The sequence below is a fragment of the Phyllostomus discolor genome, chromosome 10, assembly GCF_004126475.2.
Source record: "Phyllostomus discolor isolate MPI-MPIP mPhyDis1 chromosome 10, mPhyDis1.pri.v3, whole genome shotgun sequence".
In the NCBI taxonomy this organism is placed as follows: domain Eukaryota; kingdom Metazoa; phylum Chordata; class Mammalia; order Chiroptera; family Phyllostomidae; genus Phyllostomus; species Phyllostomus discolor.
In genome coordinates, this window is record NC_040912.2 from 95,473,829 (window position 1) to 95,492,666 (window position 18,838).

The window sequence follows — 18,838 nt, forward strand, 5'->3', positions numbered from 1 at the left end:
GCCTCTCAGTGGACTGAGCCTTCGGTCCGCAGGCGCCTGCGTGTCCTGGCCCCTGGTTCACCGGCCGAGGTCTGGGGGCCGTGCAGGTCGCCCTGTGGATACGCTCCTGGACCTCAGAGCCTTCCATTTCCCCCAGAACGTGGAGAACAGTGACTTGGTGGGTATCAGTTTGGGGGGGCTGAACACATTTGGCGACATGGGTTGTGAACAGAGAGACAGCAGTGGCTTTGCTGACTGGGCCTCGCAGGGCCGTGGAGCACACGCGTGCCCAGCTGTGTGTGACGCCGCCTGCTGTCCCCACTAGGAGGCCGACACTCAGACCTGACCCTGGGCGGCCCGCAGCTCCCGGCAGGAGGGCTCGGGGACGCGTGGGAACGGAGGGCCGTCCGCGTGTCTCCCCAGGTCACCTGCTGCTGCCTGAGCCCCTCCAAGGCCATCCTGCTGTTCGCGGGAACCGCCCACGGCTCGGTCCTCGTGTGGGACCTCAGAGAGGACGCACGGATGCACTGCTACGTCAGGCTGAGCGACTACTGCTGGACGTTCCGGACGGCGACCTTCTCCACGGGTCCGTGGGGCCCGCGGGCGTCCCTGGGCCAGCCGGGCGTGGGAGGGGCGCCGGCAAGGCCTTGGCGTTCATTGTCCAGGTCACAGCCCTGAGGTGGGGTCTGACCTCGCAGCCCAAGAGGCATTTGACCGGTGGAAGAACAGGAGTGCCCGCAGGTGGCGGGTGGCAGGCGGCTGTGTCCACTCCGTCGAGTTTGTGGATTCTGGTTTGTCGGTGGAGTGACACGTGGTTCTAGGTTGGCTTACAGGGTGCTGGTGCGTGTGCTCCCGGCTTAGCTAGCCCCACCAATGGGACGAGAGGAACCAGAGCAGCTGGACCCGCCAGGATCCTTGCTTAGACCCCACCAACCCTCACGCCAGGCGGCCGCAGCTGCAGCCACACCGCAACCAACCACACCACAACCACAGCCCACCGACCACAACCAAACACCCACAACCACCCGCTCATGGCGGCAGCCGCCCCCCGCCCCCCCCAGCTGAGCAGCAGCAGCTGTCCTTCCGGAGCTCCCTCTCGGTGCTTCCCTCCGAGGCAGCACTCGTCAGTGCCCGTCTCACCTCCCTCCCAGCTGCCCGGCGACACGAGGGGCCTGGACGCTCACACCGACCTCAGCCGGGAATGGGGGGCACCTGCTGCCCATCAGCCCCAAACCTGCCCCTCACGCTCCGCCTCCGAGACGGGGTGTCCTCTTCTCAGCTCCTCTCCTCAGCTCAGCCCCACCTCTCGCCGCGTTTCTTGCTGTTTTGTTTTTGTAAAGTTTGTTCTGTGCCTCCGGTTCTGGCGTTTCTGTGCGTTTGCTTTCCGAGGCGCCGGGATGCAGGGAGCAGGCGGAGCTTGCGTCTTCTGTTCTGCGCCTGGTTTGGGGGGAGGGGGAGGGCGGGGGGGAGCCGGCCTCGCCGGAACGCTGTGACTGGCGTTCTCACGGGAGCTCTGGGCCCGGCGTCCCTGCCGGCATCCCGCCCCGGGGGCTGCAGGCCAGCGCGCCGTGTCGTCGGGTTCACAGGGTCTCCCACGGTGGGGGGCCCCGGGGGGCGGACCGCCTCTCCCCGCCGTCTGTCCTCACGGCCCCTCCTGCCTGCAGACGGGACGGCCGTACCCCTCCTTGTGGGCAGTTCCGGCCCGTGGTCTCTGCCTCGCGGTGACGCGGGAAGTGACGGCCACGTGTCACTTCCCGGTGGTCCATCCCGGGGGTCCCGGCAGCACGTGTGTGTCCCCGTGTGGCGTGTGCTGCGTCCTGTGACGTGCCGCTCACGGCGGGCCGTGTGCCTCCCCTAGACGGCCTCCTCTCCCCCTCGAGCCACCGCAGCCCGCTGCGCGCCGTGGAGCCCGTCTCGGCGTCCGGCTGCAAGAAGCAGAGTCTTGTCCTCTCGCCCTTCCCAGCCCAAGAAGGTACGTGGTCCCCGGGCCCTCCGCCGCACGCCCTCGCCTCCGTGTGCGATGGGCCCGGCGTTCCCAGCCGACCGGTCACCCCTCCTCTCCGTGTCAGAGATGTCGGGCCTGTCGTTCCACGTCGCCTCCTTGGACGAGAGCGGGGTCCTCAACGTGTGGGTGAGTGGGCGCACCGGCAGCGGGGCAGGGGTGGGGGGCGGGTGACGGGGACGTCAGGGCCGGTGGGTGTCGAGGAGCCTGCCGGGCCCCGTGGGGACAGGGAGGCAGGCGCACCAGTGACAGGCGGCAGGGACTGAGCAGGTCACAGGCCCAGAGCGGCTCGGGGCGCTGGCCGCTGACCAGTCACGGAGGGACAGGACGGGGCGGAGGAGGGGAGCCCCGCTTGGCTCTGGGACGCTGGTTCTGAGGGCGGTGGCCGCCCTTCTAGGGCCGCCAGTGACGCCCGCAGCCCCCGAGACAGAGCCGGCTGGCCAGACCGGCACGTGCTCCGCCAGCATCGCCGTCCCGGGGGGCGCTGACGCTCTCTCTGTTCTCAGGTGGTGGTTGAGCTGCCGAAGGCGGATGCGGCAGGCTCGGTGAGCGATCTAGGTAACTACTAAGTGAAAAAGCTAATTTCAGTCAGCACTACAGGGAGCAAAGAACCACTTTGAAAAATAAGTAGCCGGCTACCTGAAAAATGTTAAATTCTGTATTTCGTACTTCATCAGCCGCCGAGGGAGCCCCCCCCCCCCCCCGAGACGGGTGTGAGGGTGTTCGGGCCGAGTGTTGTCAGGGGGCTTGTGAGTTCTGTGTGCGTCCCTGCTGCGTGTGCCTCAGGTGGGGGGCCGGCCAGGGGGCTCGCCTCGGGGCTGGGACTGAGGGTTCCCTGACGAGTCTTCTCTGAGCAGCCCAGCCCTGTCCCGGGTGCCAGCACACAAGGGTGAGTGGACAGGGCGTGAGGTCTTCGGGGACACGTCACCCTGAGGTCAGAACAGGTGCTCGTCAAGGGCGCTGGGCCCGGTCGGGGCAGCTTCCCGGGAGCAGCGGTGGGAAGGTGCAGGGCCACTGGCCGCCTGTGACGGCCGCAGGGACCCTCTGCGACGACAGCCCCGTGTCTGCCCAGCTGCGTGTCGAGCTGGTTCACGCTGTGGTCCTAAGGAAGTGCCTTGACACAATGTGGGTTTCCAGACGCATGAATTTCTAGTTCCCTTTGCAGAAGTTACCAACCGGGAGGATGGGATTGGGAACAGACAGAGGAAGCCGGCCCCGAGGATGGCCAGGGGCCAGAGGGGAGTGGTGGGAAGGCGTGGCACCCTCTGGGTCAGGACACGGGCGGAGACGGGGTGGGGGAAACGGGGGAGGGGCCCAGTCTTCCCGGAGCCCAGCAGGTGCCTGCTCGCAGGTGTGCTTCTGCGAGGAGCCTCAGGTGTGTTCAGTTGTTTGCTTGTTTTTTGCCTAGTGTTCTGCGCTCATTGTATTTTATCAAGTCTGAGGTGTAAGGGCTTCTTGACTGCAGCAGCCTTTCCCCGGAGGCTGTGAACTGCAGGGTCTTCTGTCTGCCTCAGCCCTCAGCCTGGCCCCAGGCGACTGTGGTGGACCTGGGTGTGGCTTGCATGAACCGGCCTTTCCTTCTTCCTTTCCCTGTTTTCAGGGTTACTGCCTGGAGGGAGGATCAAGTTGGTGCACAGCACCGCGACTCACCTGAGTGACAGGTAGGACCGCCCCTCCTGAAACAGGACCAGCCCCCCACCCCCTCCCGCTGCCCCCCCACCCCCGGGTGCCGCAGACCGAAGCCACTTGTCCTTGATTAAAGCGGTGGGTGTCCCCACAGCCGTGCAGCAAAAGGTGGAACCAGAACCGGGACCTGGGAGTTCCGCTGAGAAGTTCAGGTTTCTGCTTGTAGTCCTGTAGCGTGACACGACGTGAACGTTCTCATGAAACGTGCAGGTTCCGCTGTGGTGCCCACGTTCCGTGCTACTTTGTTTCTGGAAGAAGTCCCTTCTGTCCTTCGCTGCAGTCAGGGGCTCCTAGCAGCACGCGGTTTGCCGGGTGCAAGAGGAGGTCAGCCGCGCCCCCCTCCCCAGACAGGATGGCCCAGGAGCTGTGGGCAGGACGGGCTTGAGACTGCACCACCTTCGGCCGATTTCCGTGCAGCTGACACAGGAGTCAGCCACGTTTGCGGGAGTCAGCTGACACGCGGAGAGCCAGCCAGAGGGGGCCCTGGGCTAGTGGCCGAGCCCAGTCCCTCGTGTACATGGGGGCCCCTGGGCCCCTGTAAGGGTGCAGACGGGTGGTCACAGCGGGCCCTCAGGTGGGCGTCCTGTGTGTGTGAGGGGTCTTCTCCATGGTGCCCTGGGACCCGTGCCGGGAAAGGGGAGGAGGCGCAGACGTGACTGTGAGGAGTGGCTGACTCACGCGGGCCGCCTGCCCCGGGGGGAGCTCTGCTGGCACGGCTCTCCCGAGTGTCCTCCCCGGCCCGGGGCCTCTGCCATCAGCCACTGAGCTCGGGAGGCTGAGGCGGGGGCAGCCCCGGGTGGTGGCCCATCTCCCCGTCCACTGTGCATGTGCCACACACACGAGTCCCTCTGTCAGGACCTGCACACAGTGTGGGGGCGCTGGGAGGGCCGCCTGCGGGACGAGTGAATGGTGACTTCTCAGGTGACCAAGGGCAAGCTCTGGTCAGAGGGGCAGTAGGTGACCGTTGGGGTGGTACCAGGCGGTTTGCCGTCGAGAGAGAAGGGGCGTCCGTGGCCAGACCCGAGAGTGTGTGCTGTGCGGAGGGCCTGCATGGTGCGCTTGCCGGCGACAGGACAGGACGCCGTTCCTGACTGAGCCTGGAAGGCGGGCAGGGGGGGAGGCGGTCGTAGGGCCCAGGTGGTCCCGGCCCGGGTAGCAGCAGGTGTGGGGAGGGAGACTTGCAGCCAGAGGGAGAACTGGACACAGGGGCCCAGGGTTGCTGAGAGGGGGACCTGCTCCCGCCCGGCCCCACACACAGACGAGGAACCGGGAAGGAGGGTGGACAGGACCTGGGCTGCCTGGGGGGGCCCAGCTGTGCCCCTGGGGGCGGGAGGCCATCCTCAGCCCCAAGTGGCATTCGCTGTCCCGGGGGCGGGGCAGAGTCCGGGTTCTGACTTGGGCGGCGTGGCCTCCCCGCGCACAAACACATGTGCTGGGTGAGCGGAAGGACAGCAAACTCAGCAGCAGCCTCACCTGGCCGGGTGCCGGGAAGGACTGGAGGGGCGGGGGGAGTTGAAGCCGACGGGCAGCTTCTGCGTGAGGAGGCCCCGTGTGGAGCCAGAGCTCAGGCCCTGCCGGGTGGCCACAGCGCAGCCCAGGGGGCTCGCCTGAACGGGGAGCTGGCACCAAGGCCCTGCACGGGTCTCTGGGGTGCGGTGTGCCCGCAGTGCACCGCCCGCCCACCAGGGCGGCAGGCTGAGGAGTCAGCACCGCAGTCCCAGACCGCGCCGGCCCCCCACTGGGCTCCCGAGGCCCCGCAGAAACAGCGGCAGAGAAACCTCGGACACCCCCCCGCCAGGAGGCGGACGCTGCCGCGGGACCGAGAGCTGGCCGGGCATCTGAACGGCAGGGCAGGAGGGGCGGCTGCTGGGGACAGTCCCCGGGGCTGGGCAAGGCCGAGGAGCAGCTCAGACGTGGCCGGAGAGTCCCCCAAAGCGCAGGGATGGGCGCCGCAGGGACGGGTGCACCGGGTCAGCACTCAGAGCCCGGCCCTGGAGCGGCCTGCCGCCCCCGCTGACCCATGGCCCCGGCCGGTGCGAGGTGCCGCCTCCGCCCTCGCGGCTCAGAGCCCCGTCTGTGGCCCCTGCTGTGTTTTCCAGCCTGGCCCACCGAGGCGATGGTTGCTGGGGGACCCCACAGACACTGAGCATCAGATTTCTGCCCACGGACCCTGACCGCTTCGTCGTGGGCACCAACGTGGTGAGCAGCATCCAGAGCTTCAATCGCGTGCCCGCCCTTCTCTCCCCGGGCTGCCCAACCAACACCCTTGTGGGGGCGGAGTCTGCCGGGTGCTGAGTGGACCCGCTGTCCCGGGAGGGCTGGCGCTGGCCTGCCGCGGGCCCAGCCCAGTGCCCCGGTAACTGACCGTTGTCCTCCCCTGGCAGGGTGTTGTAGGCCATGGTGCCAGGCAGGGTCTGAGGGTGCCCCCCAAGTGCTTCAGGCCCCGCCAGCGAGGCCCAAGGCCCGTCAGCGTGAGCACGATCGACTTCTCGCCGTTTGGGGAGCCACTGTTCCTGGTACGGAGTCGGGTTGCAGGTCCCCGGTGGGTCCTGGGTGGGGGACACTCGCAGGGGCGGCGGGGACTTCTGAGCAGATCCCTCACCGTGCCCCGGGCCGCGTGGGCCGCGTGGGCCGTGTGCTCACCTCACCGAGGGTTCTACTGCAGGTCCCGTCCACACGGGTCTTGATGTGACTGTCGGGGGCCTTCATAAAGCGTTGTGTCCTGACGTAATTAAGTCCTGGAGAGAAGGTCCCGGAACAGCAGGGAGGGTCCCTGTGTGCCGCACGCTCGCCGCCACGCCTGCGCATGCCGCCTCTGCGTGTGCACACGCACCCTGTGGCCAGCTGGGTGGGCAGTGGCAGGCGTGACGCCCGTCCTGCGTGGCCAAGGTTGCGTCTGCGTCATCAGGGAGTTGGTGCAGGGGCAGGCTGCCCCCCGACTTGTGGCTGTGACTCGAGTGTCCCGGTCGTCCTGGTAACGTCCTTCGTGCGCAAAGTAGCTTCCAGGTCACGCGTCTCCTCGGTCTTTGCGTCTCTTCAGTCTCAGACCGCCCCCCAGTCTCTCGTGACCTTGACAGCGTGGAAGGGCACGGCGTGCTCCTCAGCCTGAGTTTGGGGGAAGCTTCCTTACGGCCAGATTCGGGGTCCCCGGATGGGGGAGACCACCTCCAAGGGGCCATCACCCTCCCTGTCTGATGCATGGGCATTGTGGGGGGGGGGGGGGACAGGGGTCCTGCCGTCCCTCACATGCTCACCTGCATTGTCACATGCTCACCTGCATCCAGGTGTGGTCCCTGCCGGCATCTGGTGTCAGGGTCATTGCAGGCGGTGGCTTTCCCTTCGTTGTGAATTCCACATGCACCAGGGGGCTGTCTTCTGTATGTAGGTGTGTGTGTTAGGCATGTAGGAGGCATGTGTGTCAGTGCAGACACATGGTCCTTACTCTCCTCGGTGGCTCATCGCCTCTGTGCTCTGCCCAGCCTGTCCCCGGGGGCGTCCTTCTGACGACACTCTGTGACTCTCGTTTTGGGGCAATAAACCCTGGGGCAGCCGTTTCTCCGGGAGCCCCGGCTCCTGTGGGGCAGACGTGGTCAGAAGCCCAGACCAGGGCAGTCAGAATGCTCAGTGCACAGGACACAGGCCGTGCCGGCCCCTGGCCCCTGCAGGCCCCACAGGGGCCCGGCTCATCCGTCGCTCGGTCCTCAGGCCCATGGAGCCCTCCTGGCTGCTGCTGGTCTCGCCTCGACCGCGTCCGAGTGTGTGACGGGCCGGGTACATGGAGTGAAGAGCACTTGAAAGCCCCTTTTTAGCTGAAAATTCAGTCTGTTAGTAAACCAGCTAAGTTTTGTTTGAGGGACTCTTCCGTCCAAGGGGTTATATAACTGTGTTATCGATGTGCACACGTGTGGCTCTTTGAAAGGCAGCTTACTTCCTGTCGTGGGGCCGGCCCCCACGCCCTACGCCGGGGTCGGCAAGGTCCCGCTGTGCCAGGAACGGACAGCCCCCCCCCCGCCCCGCTGTGTTCATTGACAGGGGCCGCTCGGGGGAGGGCGGGTGCAGGCGTGCCGGGCCCTCCCGAGGTGGGTGCTCGTCTTGGTGGTTTGCCAGGGCAGGTTTAAAGAGGTTAGAATTCTATGTGCTGGAAACAAAAGCTACAGCAAATTAATTTTTGCTGTATGAACCGGAAAAAGCTAACGCTCTGAGAAACGTCCCTGGCTGCTGGGACTGGGCGACAGAGGAAAAGACCCTCATGCCCAGTGTGCACCCCCCCCCCTGCCCCGCCCAGGCCGGCTGCAGCGACGGGAGCATCCGGCTTCACCAGCTGGCCCGCGAGCAGCCGCTCCTGCAGTGGGACCACAGCACCGGGGGCCGCGCCGTCTCCGGCCTGCAGTGGTCCCCCACCAGGCCCGCGGCCTTCTTCGTCTGGGACGAGGCATCCTGCCTGCACGTGTGGGACCTCCTGGAGAGCGACCTGGGCCCCGTGGCCACGCACCATGTCTCCCCAGACGGGTGAGTCGGGCGAGACCCGCGCCCCCCATCCCCCCTGCCCCCCCCCACCCCGTCCTTCCTGCAGGAGCACCGCTGGTGGGCCTTCCGCTTGTGCACAGCGTTTCGGTGCTTTAAAACAATGCCGTTACTTGTATTGACATGTTATGTGTGTATTGATAAACTTGAGTGATGCCTTAACAACTAGAGTACACAGGTTCCAGTGCCATCCAGAGCAGTGTGCGGGTCGGAGAGCTCACTGTGGGCCCGCGGTCTGCTCGCGGCCGGCCTCAGTGGCTCCGTGTGCACTGGGGGAAGGTGGGGAAGGTGGGGCGGGGGGGTAGGGCCTCCGTCCGGTTTCCAGAACGGCCGTCACCGGGCGATGGGCGCCTCCCGTGTTTCAGCCAGGGACACCTCTGAGCCCCAGAGACCGAGGTCGCCGTCACCCTGGCTGTGGGCACAGGTGCGTGTGGGGGTGGGGCAGAGCCCTGGTGTGCTTCCAGCAAGTTCCGTCGTGTCTTATTAGTCGGAACTGGAAATAGTTATGAAAGCTCCCATTGTGAGGGGTTCTCTCCTGACCCACTTCGTGCGTTCGCTGCCCTTTCTCTGGAGAGTCAGTGTTCCATGTCGGCCGCCCTCCTGTGGAGCCCAGCCCCCGGGCGGGGCCTATGCCCCAGGGAGGGGTCGGAGGGCACCTCAGACAGCAGGACAGCAGATGGGGGGGGGGACAGGCTGATGGGATCCACCCGACGTCTGGCTCCCGTGCCGGGCATGTGCGTCTCTGCCATTGTTTGAAGACGCGCCATCAGAACCCAGACTGGGACTCACCTTCTAACACAGGACGTACACGCAGTTTATTACGAAAAGTCTGTCCGTCAGTTAACAGAACAAGCACTTATTGCGCACCTCCTGTGCGCCTGGCACGGTGCTCGCTCCCGTCTCGTGGGGCGAGGTACTGACGAACACAACAGGAGCCATCCGTGGTCCCACAGTGCGACGGGGAGAGACGGGGAGAGACGAGGAGGGAGGGGACGGAGGGGGTCAGGGCTGTACATGGGCAGGGCAGGAAAGGTCGCGCCGAGGAGGAGGGTGCGGGTCGGCAGAGACTTAGGAGACGGGGTCTGGGGGAACAAGCAGGCCCCCAGCACAGCAGCACCCTGTGCAGGGCGGGGGCCCCCCAGCACGGGGGTCGGTGGGTCGGGGTCCATGTGTGTTGGGGGGAGACCCTGCAGGGCTGAAGCCACACCGCACAGCAGGGGGCAGCTCAGAAAGGGGGGCACAGAGGGAAGACGGGAGCGTCCGGAACCTTCTCCCAGACGGCGCCTGCCTCGGCGGTCAGCCGCAGTGTTGGAGCCAAAGAAGCAACGTTCACAGGAAGTGCTCAGTTACTTCCTTCGACCGTGAGGAAGGACGGGAAACCAGTGGAGTTTCACAGGCGGGAGTTCCGATGGGAGGGAGAATCGGCCCCTTTCCGGGCGGAGTTGAAGTCACGATGGTCAGCAGCCCGCCCGCGGTGGCCGGGCCCCTGCAGCGTGAGTCAGCAGCGCCGTGAGCCGGCCGAGGTGGCGCTGCCGGGCGTTTCCGCGCCGGTTGTGAGGGTTTTCCAGACCCACAGCGGTCAGCAGGGGGCGTGCCCTCCTCGCGCCCCCAGCCGCCCCGGCCCCGACCCCGTTCCTCCCAGGGTGTGGCAGCGAGGCTTTGCCCGTGCTCACTCCGGAACTGACCGGCGGTGCTGCAGGGCCCAGCGGGTGGTGGAAACCCTCACAGCTTGCAGTTCTCCAAGACCCACTTGCCCGTGGTCCCACGAGGGCTGAACTCTCGCCTGTCTCCCCCCAGTGAGGCTGTGGGCCCCCGAGCCGGCCCGGGCGGCAGGACCAGACAGGGAGGGTGGATGGTAGCAGGCAGCCAGGCGCCGCAGGGTCCTCGCTGGGCGGGGCTTGCTCCAGGGTGCCGGGCCGGCCTGTGGACCCAGGTGTGCGCAGGGGCCTGTCGGGGAAGCTGGTCCTCGGTCCTCCCGGGGGCGGTCACAGGCGGTCAGCCCCGCAGCCCTCTAACTCAGAAATGCGCTTTCCAGCTGTTGGTGTAGACTCCACTGTGTTTACTTCCAAGCTCACCTTGCACTGTGCCTCAGTGAGCAGGTCAGGGTTTCTCACCCTGCCCCCCCCTGCACCCCCTGCCCCGGGAGACTCCTGGTCCCACAGCCTGTGCTTCCTGCCCCCAGGCTGGTGGCCTTGACCGTCGTGGGTGAGCCCGAGAAAACCAGCGGCAGCTTCCTGGCCCTGGTGATGGCCAGAGCCTCGGGCCTCGTGGACGTGCAGTACGTGAAGAGCGAGTGGGCGGCCCCGGTGCCGGACGAGCAGAGGCAGCTGCGGCGGCTCCTGCAGCAAGTGCTCTAGGGGGGGGACAGCGGGGCGTCGTCCCGTGGGGCCCGTCACGCGTGGGCGTGTATATTGTGTACATAGAAAACGTATGTTCTGTACAGAATCTATTTTACGGGATGTCACGTCAGCGTTCCCAGAAATAAATCACTGTTTTTGAATGGAAACATCTTTAGTGTGTCCTACACTTCAGGGGAGACACGGCCTCGTCCAGGACGCCCCTTTTCTGAGGACGCCCCTTTTCTGAGGACGTCCCCTCTGGCTTTCGGAGCAGCCGTGAAAGAGTCTCCCTGCGTTGCCAGCCTGCTGACTCACCAGGAACATACACTCTCGTGACAGCTCTCCCCCAGCAGCTCGCTGGCCCGGCGGCCGCACGTCCTGTGCAAACCCCGGCCGCCCCGGTCGGTGTGCCCGGCGCTGCCCCTGCCCTGCAGACGCTCCCCGTGTCCGGCTCTGCAGCCTGCGGTTCCGCCCGCCCGGCTGCCACTGCCGCCACTGCTCACGCCGACTGCGACCCCTTCCGCACTGGCTTTGCCTGCAGGCCCCACTCGTCCCCTCGGACCGACCCAGGGCCCGGCTTCTCCGAGTAGCCCTTGTCTCCTGGCGGAGGCCGGCGTTGTCTTCCTCAAGGGCACATGCGGCCCCAAGGTCGGGCGGACGGGCGGACGGGCGGACGGGCGAGGACACAGACTGCGAACCCGGGGTGCTGGGCCCGCGTGTGGCCGCTGACCCATGACCCCCGGCTCCTGCCCAAGCCGTGTCGCCTGTGACCCAGACCGCGAAGTCCGTGCGTCTGAAGTGACTCGAGCCCTGGCCGGGCGGCTCAGTGGGCTGAAGCAGCCCCCCACCCCTCCCCTCCCCTCCCCTCCCCTCCCCTCCACTGCAAGGTCGTGGGTTCAGCTCCCGGTTGGGGTGTGCAGTGCGGGAGTCGCTCCGTGGTCGGACGTGAGCGCGCCGTGCCCTGCTCACAGGTGGGAGGTTGTGTCCGTGCTCACGCTGTGCTGGGACCTGACCACCGGCAGCCTGCAGCACGTGGCGGCTCCTGACTCAGCGCGGGAGCAGCCGAGCGGACCCCACGGTGTCTGAGCCCAGCACAGCAGCACGCGTTCCCGGCTGCTCCCCCTCCTCCTCCTCCTCCTCCTCCTCCTCCTCCTCCTCCTCCTCCGGGGGCCGGGCGCGCGGCAGGGAAGGCGGCGCACACCAGAGGCCTGCTGGGCGCCCTGCCGGGCTGTTCCCACGAGCCAGGCGCCCACCCACTGGCCGCCCCCACCGCCGCACGGCCCCTGCTGAGCCTTTTGGGAAGATAAAGGAAGCTAGTGTCCTTTTCTCTCCGTCTTCCAAAGGCCGCTCCCCAGCATAAAAGGTGCCCTAAATCCCCCCGCGGCCTCTGCTGAGCCGCGTCCCCGTTTCCCGGGAGCAGGGAGTGACTGTGCGACTGTGCTCAGGTGGCGCTCAGCCAGAGCCAGCAGCGAAGGAGAGGCCTCTGGGGTGCGTGGGTGGGGGGGGGTGCCGGCTCACCACCCCCAGGGTTGGGGCTGCAGCCTGTGCGGGGGAGGGGACGTGCTGTCGGAGGGAGGGGACCACGGTGGCCTGGACCGAAGTGCCCCTTGGGGGATGTGCCCCGTGGGGTCACCCAGGCTGACCGATATGAAGCCCTCGTGGATGACTCGCACGTTCATGGGGCGGGGGTGCGGGGACGAGAGTAAGTCCCACTGAAGGGCGTTCGCAGCCGTCACGAACGGGGCAGCCCGTGTGCAGGCGTCTGAGGCCCGGGCCACCGTCCTCGGTGAGTGGGCACCTGCAGGGATCCCGACGACAGCAGGACCGGGGTCCGTGGGGCAGAGGGAGGGCTGGCGGGGGGGGGGGGGGCACAGACCCAGGGGATTGCACCCCAGTGTTCGTCTCCAGAGGGGACGCGGGCAGATGGGGGGGCCCGCAGAGCCTTCCCCTGTCGGAGTGAGGCTTGCCCGTCACGCCTGAGGTTCGAGGACCCCCCGGAACCGAAAACAGAGCCCCGGGAAACCTGGGGTTGTTGGAACCTGCCGTTGCCGCTGAGAAGGGGTGTGCAGCAGTTCCCGCAGCGGGAGGAGGCCCCGGCCTCAGAGCCCGCAGCGCTCGCCCACTCCTTGCCCCCCCCCCGCCACCACCGGGCACGCACCCCTGTCCGCTCCTCCTTGGACCCCACTGGCCCGGCGCTGACCACCGGGAGCCGGGGCGGGGCCGGGTCCAGCCCTCTGCCCCCACCTGCCCGCCCTCTGCTCCTGGGAAAGCCCCCGAGGCCGGTGCTGGCTGAGCTCCTGCTCTGGACAGCTTGCATCCCGGCCGTGGGCCCCGGTCCTCCTGAGACGGAGCCTTCGGTGGAGCGTGGAGAAACCTGACCAGAAACACGCTTCAGCGGCTCGTGGCACACGAGGTGAGGGGTTACTGCAAGGCGTGCGCACGGGCACTCATGGGCACCCCCGTGTTCGCCTGTCCCCGGTCAGCAGGCTGCCGGGTGCTGTGGCGCTGGGTGGTCGTGTGCAGGCCCCACCCTGGGACGGGGCAGCTCGTGGCACCGCTGACCCGCCACTGACCCGCCGCTGTAAGGGGGGCGTCCTGGCAGGTGCCCGAGGGCCTGGGGGGCGTGGCCGTTTCCAGGGGCCACGGAAGTGCCGTGTGCCCACCCCGTCCTCGCGTCCTTGCCCCGGCGCCCCCTCGGGTGGGAGGAGTTCCCTTGGGATGTGGCCGAGGAGCCCGGCTGTGTCCCCAGTCTGAGACCCTGGGCCCTCGCAGTGGCTCCCGACTCGGCGGCGGGCACGGAACCAGATTTACTGAAGGGCCCGCCCACGGCGGCGGCACACACCCACAACATTGTAACACGACACGCCGGTCTGGGGCCCGCGCCCGGTAACGATGAATAAATGGGTGCCTGCCGGCGCCCCGCACTCCTGACACCCCCGACCTGCCTCCAGGGCAGCCAGCCTGAGGGGCCGCGGCCAGGACCGCTGTCGGCCAGCACTGCCCAGGGACGCACAGTCCGTTTTTATTCATGTCACGATAACTCTCCACTGAAACAGAAACGACTTAAAGATTATTTTCTCCGAGGAGCGAGCAGGTTTGCTCCCACCAGACCCAACGCCCTGTTTCCGGGGTGCCCTGGGGGCCACAGGCTGCTGGGGGGAGGGGCCTGGAGTGACTCTGCCGGTCCCTCCCACGACCGCGGAGCGGGGCCCCCGAGGCAGGGACCCTGGAGGGCTGGCGCTGCTGCTGTGGCCTTGGAGGGGGGGGGGCGCCTCCGCCTGCAGGAGCAATCTCAGGGGCCCCCCCGCCAGCTTCTGTGCCCCGCAGACAGGCGGCAGCCCCGGTGAGGCCTGGGGCTGGCGGGGAGGGATGGGAGCCATGCGGGCAGTGGGGCGGGGTGGGGCAGGGCGGGCGGGGGGGGGAACCCCTCTTCCTCCAGGGGCCCAGCTCCCAGCTGGGAAGAGACACTGAGTTCAGAAGCCCCTCGTCTCCTCACGCAGCCGCTGGACCCAAGTCCGGGCCAGCACACCTCCTTCCAGGGGTCCCCCAGTCTCCCCCATTCTCTTTGAAGATGGGTCCGTGTGCACAGTGACACGCAACAGACAAAACCACCCACACGCAGAACGCCGCGATGTTGGAGCTCAGTCCCCGTGTGTCCCACAGGAACCCAGGCCCGGGGACGGGGCGAGCGAGGGCCCCACGGTGGCCGCGTCCCTCTGGGGCCGGGCCGGCCGGCACTAGATGACCGAGGTCTCCGTCTGCAGGAAGGACGCCGCGCGGGAGCCGCGGGGCAAGTGCAGGGTGCTCTCCGAGCCGTTCCTGGAGATGGACAGGCTGTGCAGCCTGTCGCCCCGGCTGGAGGGCCGGCCCGGGCACCGGCTCTGCCACCTTCTTCTCAGCTCGCTCTGCACCTGGGGGTGGGGAGGCGGCGCTCGGGCCTGAACTCGGGCAGAAAACAGCCCCCTCCGGCCCTCCCTGCTCTCACCCTCCATCGAGCCCCGTCAGGGGAACGGGAATGGGCTTGGGAAGAGGGAGGACAGGGGGAGGGGCGTGGTGGTCAGAGCCAGCAGGAGCGACCCCGACGGTGCCTGGCCCTGGCCCTTCGGACCGAGAGACCACAGGTGCCGGCTGTGGGTCGCACCCGGCAGGAGCGGGGGCTCTGGGTGCCGCCGGGGCCCTTCGGGGCGTCCCCACCGCCCGCGCCGCCGTAGGTGGGCCCGCGCCACGGGGGGGCTCACCTCGCTGTTGAGGAAGCAGTAGAGCACGGCCACCACCAGGCCCTGCGGACGGACGGACGGACGAGGGGGTGCGTCAGGGGCTGGCGCACACGCCGGGAGGGGGTGGGGGGACGGGGGCGGGGCACCCCCCACGCGCACCTGGAAGGACCCCACGCACAGCTCGAACAGGATCTGGTACTTGGAGGAGATGCCGATGGGGAGCACGGCGAACACCATGTAGTGCACGCCGAACAGGGGGATGAGCAGCAGGGTGGACTTGGCCAGCCTCCTGGCGGGGAGAAGGGCCCTGAGCAGGTGCGGCGGGGCCGCCAGGGCCTCCGGCTGGGGCACCCCACCGTCAGCTCTCGGTCTCCAGGCCGTGAGGGCGGCTGGGCCGGCCGGGAGGACGCGGCACTCACTCACTTGTACTGCGACTGCTCGCTGCCGCCCACGTCTGGGGACAGGAGCTTCTGCAGCAGGATCCGCACGATGCTGACGAAGAGGGCGAAATTGACCTGCAGAGCAGAGGCTCGCGTTTGCTCCCGACCCCCCTAACCGCCCCCCATCCCCCCTGCGCGGCAGGCGGGCGGGTGCAGCCCTGGTGCACGTCTAGGGCTCGGCCCCTGAGTCTGCTCCTTCTCACGGGGACAGGGATGGGGACGGGGACGGGCCCCGAGTTCACAAAGGGCCGGAGCCCTGCCCAGCCTGCCTCTGCCACCCCCCACCCACCCACCCACCCAGTTGGGCTGGACGCCGTGGTCAGCTGCACCATGTAGTGGGATCCCCACAGCGGCAGCAGCATGCACGCGTGAGTTTTGAGAGTGAAAAGGACCAACGGGAACCCGGCTCGGCCCTCTCCTGTCCTAACGGGTCGGCCTCCTCTGGCTCCCAGAGGTACCTCCCCCGCAACCAGGGGGACGCACCAGCCCCCTCTCTGCTCTGCCCCATCGTCCCGTCGCTGGGACCTCCTGGGGGAGGAGGGCAGCACCCACCCCGCCCTCCCGTGAGGCTCTGCTCTCACACTGAGGGGCACGGGCCGTGGCAGTTAATGCAGGGCAGTGCCCGCCCTCCCCCAGGTGTGCGCCCAACCCGACAGCAATGCACGCTCCCCTGCCCCAGTCACTTACTACAATGGACAGCAAAATCGGTGCCCGAATCAACCACCAGGGGCCGCTGTGCTCGTTGGTATCCCAGCAACTGCAGGAGAGAGCGGAGAAAAATCGGTCACCACCTGCTGCCGACCAGCCTGTGGGCTCCCCTCCCCCGAGCCAGCGGGCGGCCGCCTGCGCCAACCCCCGACCAACACCACTCCCCTGGCCGGCACTCCGCCCCCCTCGCCGCCCTGCTGACCCCATGGCCACGTGCCCAGGCACAATGGCTGTGCACCCAGAGACCTTGCCACCATCCATCCCCATCCAGAGATTTTCTTTTCTTTTGTGCTTCCCCACGTCACAGTCTGCGAACAGGAGGGAAGGGACCCCGCAGTGTAACCCAGCAGCGGGGGAGGGGCAGGCGAAGGCCCAGGAAAATCCTGTAACTCGAGGGTCTAACTTGGGGGCGGCTGCAGCCCAGACTGTGTGGGGCAGAGGCCCGGGATCATTCGATCTGGGGGGATGGGGGGGCACGGCACTCACCCTGTGTCTTCTAAAGAGAGCCTGGCCACGGTCCACGCGCCCGTGCACACGGTGGGGATGCCTGTGGAGACACGCCTGGTCACCCACAACCCCGCAGGCACCCGCCCGCACCACCGAGGGGGGACGAGGGCTTTCTGACGAGAAGGGGACTTGGGAACTCTCCCCAAACACCAGTCACACCCGCGCCTTGTCAGGCAGAGGCGGCGGGTGACCGAGCACGCGTCTGAGCCCGGACCCTTCACGGGCCTGACCGCACGGGGCCTGCGAGTGCTGTGCCCGCAGTGTGGCAGGGACAGACCGGTGGGCAGTGGGCGGGGGCCCTGGCCGTGGCGGGCTGCCCCACAGTATGGCCCCCTTTCCGGCCCGGCCAACGCCAGGCGCTGCCAGCCGGCGCCCCTCCTCCCGGGCCTATTCCCTGACCCCCACGTCAGCTGTGCTCCAGCCGTGGGGCTCAGAGCAGTTTCAGCCCTGGGTCCCGGTCCCCGGAGAATGAGGTGTCGGCTGCGGGAACCTCCAGCTGTCCTGGAAAAGCTCTTCCTGGTGGGACCTGAAGGGCATCCCTCTGAGGGGACAGGAGTCAGGAAGCCGGGAGGCTCTCGGGGACCGCCAGTGGGCCGTGGGCACACGGGCTCGCCGAGGGCGGCAGGGTGGGCGTCCTTACCCCACCCGATGAGGAGGTAGGCCGGGAAGCGGCGGCTGGGGGAGAAGATGGCCACCAGGAGGGTGTGCAGGTACAGCCCCTCCACCAGCAGCCAGTAGAAGTTGGCCATGATGCAGTACTGGAAGAACACCAGGCTCAGCTTGCAGCCCACCTGGAACGTCACAGGGCGGGGGCAGCAGCTCAGGGCGGGCACAGCCGCCCGGACACAGTGCCGCCCGTCTGCGTGGGGAGCAGGGACACCCGGCCTGCGGCGCTGACCACGGGCCTTAGGGAGAGGCCCTCGGAGGGTGAGCGGCAGGAGCCCCGAAGCCCCCGAGCGACCGAGACAGCGAGCTGCGGCCTGACCTCTGCCCTCCTCCCCAGCTCCACCCCACCCCCAGGCACCCCCTGCCCTCTCCCTGTTCTTCCTCGCTGTCCGCTCTTAGCAGGGGATGAAAAAGGGAAAAAAAACAAGAGAAACCAGCCAACGAGCTCGTTCCCCAGAGTGTTGAAGGCCCCCGCCCCCGCCCCCTGCGTGAAGGACGCGTCCGGGGCATAGCCTCACCCAGGAGGACGGCCGGTCGGGGCAGTGCAGGGCGCCCGAGCCGGAGTACAGGACGTCGTCCTTGACCAGCACCGAGAGGGCCCGCAGGATGAAGGACAGGAACAGGTTCAGGTGGATGTAGTTCCGGGTGCAGTGCAGCCGCCTGGGCGGGGCAAAGCAAACGCTCGTCCTGTGGGTTTGCACGGCTTAGAGCCCCCGAGCGGATTTAGCAAGGGCGCCGAAGCGGGTCAATGCACGGGAATGAACCCCTGCCCGGAGACAGCTAGAAACGGAATTTGGGGTCCTCCAGGTGGTTCGGGCGTCATCCTGACGCCCCAGGTTGTGGGCTCACACCGAGGTCAGGGCGCATACAGGAAGCAACCAACGACGCATCGATAAGTGGAACAATAAACCAATGTTTCTCCCTCTCTCAAAATCATTAAGTAAAAAAAAATTATCACAGATCACACTGCTGGACACCAGGACTCGGGGGAAGGTGCAGGAGTCACAATGATGTAAAAAGGGCTCAGTGGTGGACGGGCGGCGAACAGAAGGACGACAGGGCGTCCAGTCCTGTGACGTCGTCACAGAGACGCCGCCGCAGTGCAGCGGTCAAGGCGGTCTTTCCGACCAATCGCCCTGGATCAATGGGGCATGTGCACTGGAGACGACAAACGGAACTTCAGGCCGCACACAGACGTGGACGGCAGCCCTGCCCGGGTGGCTCCTCGGGCTGGAGGTCGTCCTGCACACCAAAGGCTTCAGGTTCGATCCCCAGTCAGGAGGGAGATGCTCTGTGCTTCTCTCTCACACTCTCTCACACCAGTGTTTCTCTCTGTCTCTGTCTCCCTGTCTCTCTAAAAATCAATAAACACATCTTTGGGTGAGGACTGAAAAAACTAAATGGCAGATGGATCATATACTTAGGAAAAGTGAATGCAATAAACTCTCTAGATGATAACGGAAGAATATGCCCAAAATTTCACAAACAGGACTCGGGAAGCACATGGAAAACAAATGATAAATGACTTCATTAAAATCAACACTTTTCCGAAACAAGCCAGGCGGTGAAAGACAAATACCACATGATCTCACCTTTAACAGGAACCTAAACAACAAAACAAAGAAACAAGCAAAATATAAGCAAAGACACTGAAATAGAGGACAGGCTGGCAGTGACCACAGGGGAGAGAAGAGGGAATTTCAGGGGAGAATGGGGAGGGTTCACCGGAACAAACTTAAAGGACACATGGACAAAAACTAGGGGGAGGGT

At 66.8% G+C, this 18,838-nt stretch overlaps 2 protein-coding genes across 3 annotated transcripts in view; one reads left to right on the plus strand and one right to left on the minus strand.

Moving 5' to 3' along the window:
- The window catches only part of DYNC2I1 (dynein 2 intermediate chain 1), a 38,903-nt gene extending 28,206 nt beyond the window's left edge, over positions 1-10,697 (plus strand). The window contains 9 exon segments of the mRNA XM_028525285.2: positions 403-565; positions 1,838-1,951; positions 2,049-2,110; positions 2,488-2,539; positions 3,582-3,642; positions 5,767-5,866; positions 6,052-6,183; positions 7,953-8,176; positions 10,374-10,697. Coding sequence (XP_028381086.1) covers positions 403-565; positions 1,838-1,951; positions 2,049-2,110; positions 2,488-2,539; positions 3,582-3,642; positions 5,767-5,866; positions 6,052-6,183; positions 7,953-8,176; positions 10,374-10,548 — 1,083 coding nt within the window. The 3' untranslated portion in view covers positions 10,549-10,697.
- A 395-nt stretch (positions 10,698-11,092) lies between these two features.
- VIPR2 (vasoactive intestinal peptide receptor 2) overlaps positions 11,093-18,838 on the minus strand; it is a 28,203-nt gene continuing 20,457 nt past the window's right edge. The window contains exons 6-14 of one of the 2 annotated variants that reach the window (XM_036011091.1): positions 17,587-17,728; positions 17,043-17,193; positions 16,382-16,442; positions 15,875-15,944; positions 15,171-15,262; positions 14,907-15,036; positions 14,769-14,810; positions 14,232-14,441; positions 11,093-11,107 (exon numbers count right to left, since the gene is read on the minus strand). In XM_036011091.1, coding sequence (XP_035866984.1) covers positions 14,268-14,441; positions 14,769-14,810; positions 14,907-15,036; positions 15,171-15,262; positions 15,875-15,944; positions 16,382-16,442; positions 17,043-17,193; positions 17,587-17,728 — 862 coding nt within the window. In that variant the 3' untranslated portion in view covers positions 11,093-11,107; positions 14,232-14,267. Of the gene's footprint in view, positions 11,108-14,196; positions 14,442-14,768; positions 14,811-14,906; positions 15,037-15,170; positions 15,263-15,874; positions 15,945-16,381; positions 16,443-17,042; positions 17,194-17,586; positions 17,729-18,838 lie in introns of those variants that run through there. The other variant, XM_028525928.2, reaches the window with a different exon arrangement.